The sequence below is a fragment of the Rhea americana genome, unplaced genomic scaffold (genome assembly GCF_003343005.1).
Source record: "Rhea americana isolate MKP2758 unplaced genomic scaffold, rheAme1 scaffold_41, whole genome shotgun sequence".
NCBI classification, from domain to species: Eukaryota; Metazoa; Chordata; class Aves; order Rheiformes; family Rheidae; genus Rhea; species Rhea americana.
This window is the reverse complement of record NW_028186546.1, coordinates 354665-362245: the sequence shown is the minus strand read 5'-3', so window position 1 is coordinate 362245 and position 7581 is coordinate 354665. Positions and strand designations below refer to the sequence as shown.

Below are 7581 nucleotides of genomic sequence, written 5' to 3'. Positions count from 1 at the left end.
AGGAAGGCCAAGGACTGGCTAGCTCTGTGGATGACTCAGAGAGACCTGGCAGCAACTAGCAACAAGCCCCCTACGGCACAGCAATTCAAGATGCACCAAATTGAATTCAGGTAGAGCAGTCAACATAGCTATAGGAAAATGAGAAGAAAGTAAGTCTGAAGTTTTTGTCAGTCTACTTCTGATAAAGCCAGAAAATGACAGAATTGCAGTACTTTCTTTTAGAGCATATGAATACAGTTAGACTGTATTTAAAAAAACCTCTCCTATTAGTGTTCTTATAACTGTCCTCATCACCATGGAATCTGAAYGCCTTCCAGAAATGTATTAATCAACATAGATTTCATTTGTCACGTGGAGGTCATTCACCCTCCCAGAGAGTCTAATTTGGCCTGGAGAACTCAGTGTATCTACTGATGTAGGGAGAAAGTTATTAATAAAGTTTGACTTTCAAACCTTACTTGTGCGAAAGAATAGTGCCTTTTTCATTTATAATGGTTCATCTCAGTTTGTTGGTCAAGCCTGAAATAAGCATGTCTAATGATTATGTTAGAGTTAAAGCTTTATGGAAGTACAGCTACCCAGTTGGTGAACTAATAAATGCAATGCAAAGGAACATTATAGCATAAGCAATATATTAAAATCTTCTTTACAGGATTAAAGTTTTATCTGGACTAATGAACAGCCAACCAGGAAGCACCACTCCTTCTTCATTAGCTTCTGACTTCAGAAAAGGAAATGAATTTTAAACAAAGATGCTTTTACAGACAGGCAAGTGATTAGCTTACCTAGTTAAGCACTGGACGAATCTTTCTTCATTTCCACCACTTCAGAAGCATTCAGCTGCATTCCTCTATAGGCTAGCACAAAACATCTAGCAAAAATTAGCACATAAGGAGGCAGAGAGCAAAAGTCCTTCTGGGAAGCAATTCTCCAAGGGTCAACCACTCTGAAACAGGCCATATCTAGAAAGATCCATAGTAACACTACTATCTTCGAGGGGGACAAAGTTCCTTTCCCAAGGAAGTCACACACTTCAACGCTCCTTTTACATCATTCTTACAATTGGTTTCCATAGTGATCTTTCCAGTTAACAGCTATGAGAGATGAGAACATGTCCCAGACAGCATCAGCTCAAACACCTCAGTCATTCTCCTGTCACTGCCTGATGAGGCGAATCTCTAACTTGATACTGGTTACCCACAGAAAGGACTCTAAAACTATCCGTTAAGAACCAGAAGATTCATTATATTATTATGARAGGTACGTCAGGACAGCATTTACAGCACAAAAGGTAGAACTAGTGCGGATGATCATGAAAGAGTTGACGAGAAGCATGTCTGAAAGGTGAATAAGYTTCTTATTTTAAAAAAGAACCTTTCAAAGCACGAAGTGTCTTTCTACATTCCCTTTTCCACCATTTTCTTGCCCTGTCAACTTGACCACATATCCAAATTCCTACCACCACGCCAATCTGCAGAGAGTACATCTGCAGGCATCCAAAGTCAAATACCAGTCATTATATTAACTCATCAATGAACAAAGTATAAACGATGATAGTACTAGATCAAAGCTGCTTTCAGGTTTTGGAGTCAATGAAAAAAAAAAAAAAAGGAAAAGTCAGAACACTGCTGCTGTTTTTTGAGACAGCAGTTATGATAACCGGCCTCTTAGCAAGATCCACATACACATATCTGACATCTGCACARTAACTGTTGTGGGGGAACATGGCAAATGCATACCAAAGAACATTTCTAATTAAATTAAAACAAAAAGCCTGCTCCCTCTAGGGTCCCACAGAAATATTTCTGTGCTCTTTAAACACTCAAAGATTGGTAGAACTTACTCCCAAAGTCTTTGCATAGCAGTGGATTAAGAAAAGATGACTCCATTCTGAAATCAACACAAGGCAGGCATAATTTCCAAAGTCTCTGGAAAGACGTTTTGCGTGTTGGAACCAATGACTTCAAATTTCAACAGTCTCTTTCCACAGAACTATAAACACTGGAYGCTTTGCACCCAGCATGAGCTTTATCTGACCTGATGACAACCCGGAATCCTAAAGTGGAATGAATATGAGTCATCTTCCCGAGCATCCTTCATGAAGGAATCAAGTGGAGGATAGATGGAAATGCTGTCAGAACACAGGATTGAGGAGATGATCTGCCTCTCTTCCTTTACAACCTGGCCATAAAGGATCTAATACTCAGAAGCTCTGAAAAGTTGCAGTTCCTCCCGATTTCATTGGGAATACTGAGTGCTCACTCTTCTGAGGAGAAAAATAAAACAACCTCACAACATTCCTCTACAAGACTTACCTCCTGCTCCCCGCCTTGGGCAAAACAAAGGGAATATTCTCTTTATAACACTTCAGAAAGCAAAGTATAAACTTTGTGCAGCTCAAGACTAGTGTAAAACATCCAAATGCAGTATGTTAGTCTACGTGATCTGAAGATTAAGTTCAAGTGTACTTGAACCAAAACCACCTCTCCCCTAGCCAGAAGGAAAAAAGCTCTGTTACTATTACCAAATGAGGAATTATGGTTGTTAGCTGCTAAAGCTCTCAAGCTGAAACTCTAACAACTTACAGAACAACGGTGATTGCTAGATTACTTGGTAAATATTTTTTTAAAACAAGATTATAACAAGCTTTTGCAGCAGCTCTTCCTTTGTTTTTAAAGGTTTTAAAATGTGTAGTTGTCTCTGCTTATAYGAGGATGGGAACTCGAACCAGTTTAAATGGATAGCCTCTGCCTTTCTTTATCTGCATTGTATTTGCTTATTGACCTCTATTTTTGTTAGGCAACAACACATTGGCAGTGCGGACTTAAATAAAAACAACTATCACATGTATTATCTGAATTTCAGGCATCACCAGGGCCCTTAAGCTTTTTAGGAGTGAGGTTTTTCATCTGTTGAAAGCTTAAAAGTACATTTAAGAAGCTAACTGGTTTTAAATGAGTACTCAGTAAGACAAGATCTTGTCATACTGACTCCAACACAGATGAATTTCTTATCACGAGGAAATAAAAATCTATTCATATGCATATGAGAGGAACTGRCATGACAAACTTCAGTACCAGCAAGCTTTAGCATCTTCTGATTCAGCAATATATAAAACTAGCTTTCTAGCCCCAGAAGAACATTTTAAAGGCACAGCAGCAACTTCCGTACAAACCGATCCCAAGGAAAATAGTCAGTTGAAGGCATAAACAAATAAAAACAGATTTTGAAAAGTGGAACGCCCTAAAGATCCAAGCAAATCTGAAAACTCATCTATCACAGTCATATGCTACASCAATTTTTCAACCAATTCTTTTAAGTTAGTATTTCTGAGGCCAGACCAGATACGGTTTTCCAACATATTACAATCTGTATGTTTTTTTAAAAAACAATACTTTTATGCTACTCTGATAAATACAGCACAGCCACATTGTCACATCTTCTTATTTTCTTCAGACTCTGGGGTAGTATATAACAGCTGCTTTAACAGCATGTGCTATCACTAGTACAGGACAGTTAGAAAAGTATTACGTCTCGGGTAATTTAGTCTAGTTCCATTGACTTTCAAAGGAATTACATTATTTCCCACGAATTGAAGATTTGATTCATTACATCCCAATGGAAATGCTTAGGGTAATCAGCAAAGCTGGGACATAGCCACCACCAGATGGCTCAGCCAACAGGCCTAAACAAAATGTTCCATGAAATTCCTAACAAACCCAAGCAGTCAAAATGTCTTCCTTGCCAAAGCTGATGCACCACTAGAGCTGTTCTTTGAATTAAAATGCTATGGAGATCTTAACTACAGAAAACTTGGTAGTATGAAAAGAACAAAACACTGTTTGCATACACTTAAGTTTTCCTCAAGTGTATTTTCCTGTTCATACATCATATGTCACTCTACCATGACAAGCAAATTAAATCATCTTCATGCTTGTAGTACTAAGAACCACAATCTTTATCTCTGTATTTCATCTTTTGCCACTGTGGTGCTAGTTGAATGTATAATCAAACAAACCATGCAAATATCAAATGGAATTCATGGCTCATCTACTCTTTCGGGGGCTAATGTGTCCAACTTTACAGCTTTTGCTAGTTACCTTGTAAGTTTGTATTCTATCCAATAGAGAACTTAAGAGATGATTACAGCCCAGATTCTTCTGTTGTTGTCCATATGAATAGTGAACACCAATTCCTGTAATAGTTGCTACAAACTGATTTGATGTTATTTATTTTTTTGCAATACAAAACAGTACAAATAGGTTTTCTACATTGAAATAGGAAATAAAAAACAAAAAAAATCATTGTTAAAAACAATTCATAATAAATATATAAAACAGTTATTCCAGTCAGGTAATTATAAACATACCATGAACCAAACACTTCCAAACTGCATTTGCTCAGATGTGCACAACAACATTACAAACAATAGCCATTGTTCACATTTAATGTGAACTTTCATTCACATTAAATCTCTGATCCTTAAAGCACTTTATAAATATGGCTGGATTATAGTAGTACAAAAATGACACTATCAAATACCACAAAGCATACGTTGCATAAGTGTTTACTGCATTATCTGTTTCACAATCTCCTTTACAGAGGAACACACTGTGTATTTACTAAGCACAATATACTCTTGTCCGAATATGAAATTCTTATCAGTTCCAAGGTGCTTTCCTCCCTAAGACATGGTTGGTGATTTTCTGTAATATAAAAACAAAAGTGACAGATATCAGTATCAATCCCCTAAGAATAAAAACACTAAGCATTAAAATATCATTGATAAGTTTTCTGAACAAGATACCAACAGATAACACAGCAGAAAGAAATGACTGTTTACATAATGTAGGACAGCTAATGCAGCCCAGTTGCTTCCCCACTCATCAGTATGAAAAGCACCAGGATATGCCTGTACTGGCTTCAGTGGAAGTGGTCAGAAAATAGGCTCAAAGAATCACAGAGCAACTAGACATCAGCTGACAGACCGTTTCCCCAAGGAACCGTGATGCGGGGGTCTCTGCATCTTCTGAATACAAATCTCTGAGCTTTGCCTGAGCCTCTTGTTCCCCATTTTGCAATACATTCTTATGAAAGGTACAGAAAAACTAGAAGAGATGAAGAGAAGGGTAACAGGGATGATAAAGGATACAGAAAGTGCTTTATACAATAAAAAACTGAACGGATTGGGTCTCTTTGCTATGGTGGAGGGTGGGAGGGAGGCACGACTGAAAGGGAAATGAAGGGCTATTCGTATGAAGACTCACAGTGTTTTTCAGTTAAACTGTGCAAAATGTGTAATCTGCTCAATGATGCTGAGAACCTCAGAACCCTACAAAGCAAGTGGAGAAATCCATGGGAGGTATCACTACATAATGGCTCTGTCACCATGTACACACACATCCGCAAAGTACGCAGCATACACGTATATGCTATACAGTGTGTGTATATATATATATGTAAATATAAATTTGTGTATCTTTATATTTATTAGTATATTATTTTTAAAAGTAGCTGACATTGATCGCAGTCTGGAACCGGTCTCTGTGACTCCTACACTCGTGAAGCCTTAGGAGGATTTCAACACGCCCCATCCCACAGACTCTCCAAACAGCCCTGGGGGTTCACGAGCCATTATGCCATCTCATGAGTGACCCCAGGTAGCAAGTAGATGCCATCTCCCCTCCTCCACTCACAGCAACTAACTATGAAACAAAAGGCTGATGTTGCTAATATATAATAATAATATAATAAATAATAAATAAATAATAATAATAATGTTGTTGATAGGATGAAAAATATGAGTGGGGCTGCAGGGAAGGAGAAGGGAGGATCCACAGATTTTAAAAAAATAAAGCTATTCTAAAGCAAAATGCAGTTCAGTTTGCTGCCCCCAGAAACACGTGCTTTTCCCTTTGGAGCAGTGACACCTAGTGGGCCCTATCTTGCAGGCACTCTCTCAAGGAGATGTCCCATCAGTAGTAGTAACAGTAGTCATTAAAAAGTGTTCACTGCTCCTGAATACTAGCATTATGTTTTTTCTTTAGAGAGTAAGGGAAAATACATAAATGTTTCCTTTATGATGGTTTCTCCCATGCTACCTACTTACAAAAATGGCAAACGGATCGCATCTAATGGAAAAGCCTCAGTAAGAGAATCAACGTGTAAACCTGTTAAAGTCAAAGCTCATTTTAACTTCACTGAGGGTGCAAGAGTTCCTTCTGATTCATGCTGCCACCAGATCAGAAATCTGCCTCAACTGTACAATTTTCAAAATTAGAGTACATGTAACATTCCCTTATCTGGCTAGTAYAATTTTATGCTCTATTTGAAAATAAAAATATAAAAGCAAAAGAGTATTAAGATAGGATACCAGCCCAAACCAACTACTGCATCTTGTGATAAAAATAACTTTGAGATGGCAAATTTAAGTATTTAACAATTTGTAAAATTAAGGTGGCCTATGAACCTCTACCATCCACCTTTAAGTGTATGAGTTTTTACAAGTTTCAGGGATATGATCTTGTATTATTTCCTCCAGAGGATTCTTCCTTACTTAATGAACAGTGCTAAACCGCTATTTCATTCTCTCTTCAGTTCACACTGCATTGCCCCACAACACATTGATGCATCAAAACAAGCACCGATGGAAGTTCCTTCTTAGGGCTCCTATACATGCATTTAAGTGAATTTTGGTCAAATACATTCATTAACTTTAGGTCCTGTTGTGAGTCAAATAAACAGAGATTCATCCCACTTCAGCCTGCACACTAATTCAAGGATATCATCTTCCTTGCTTTCCCCTAGTTAATGAAAAGAGATCCACTGCCTCCAGAGAGCAGTCTGCCCCACACAAGAGCTGTTATTGCTCACACTGGAAACAAGCAGCTTCGTTTTCTGCTCAAGATACGTTTTTAAGAAGCTAACGTCTATTTTTCTTCAGAAGAATTTTGCAGACGCACATCAGTATGCAGCGATAACTAACATACCTCTGAATACCGGCACGGTAAGCTCTCTTGTAAGGTGTATTTCAGCAAACTGTGTGTCCACATTCGTGCCCATACAGACATGAGTGTGTTTGTGCGTGCACACATTCAATTTACTGCTGCATCCTCAGGCTGTGATCCCTCCAAGCCATTGGGAAACAGCGCGCACGCTGCACTGCTGCCTGACCCCCTCCTCAGAGCCAGTCCTCCTGCGATTAGCGAGGYATACGCCTAGCGGGAAGCCGGGTGGTCTTCAGACAGGAAAGGTAGGGATGAAGACTCTCCTTAAGGAGTGCATGCAAAAGTTTCTGGCTGCAAAGATAAACTATAATTTCTGTAAAATTTCACTCTGCTTTCTTATGCATCTGTTCCTTCGGTATCAGCGACAGGAATAGAAGCCACCAGCGTCCCAAAGCCACATTACACTAACCAAGTTGTAACAGACTGAAGATACAAGCACATCTCATTATTGTAACAGCAGTTCAGCCACCGGTGCTGGGAGAGGAAAACGTGCTCAGACTCGCTCGCTCACTACGCAAACTGCTGCAGCCATTTAAGACATCACCACCTTCCCAGACTTTTTTTTTTTTTTTTT

The 7581-nt window shown here is 38.7% G+C and overlaps 1 protein-coding gene across 7 annotated transcripts in view; it reads right to left on the bottom strand.

Moving 5' to 3' along the window:
* Window positions 1-4215: 4215 nt before the first annotated feature.
* The window catches only part of ALMS1 (ALMS1 centrosome and basal body associated protein), a 71632-nt gene continuing 68266 nt past the window's right edge, over window positions 4216-7581 (bottom strand). For all 7 annotated transcript variants that reach the window (XM_085314629.1, XM_085314636.1, XM_085314632.1 and 4 more), the window contains one exon: window positions 4216-4706. In XM_085314629.1, the coding sequence (XP_085170755.1) occupies window positions 4662-4706 (45 nt within the window). In that variant the 3' untranslated portion in view covers window positions 4216-4661. The remainder of the gene's footprint in view (window positions 4707-7581) is intronic.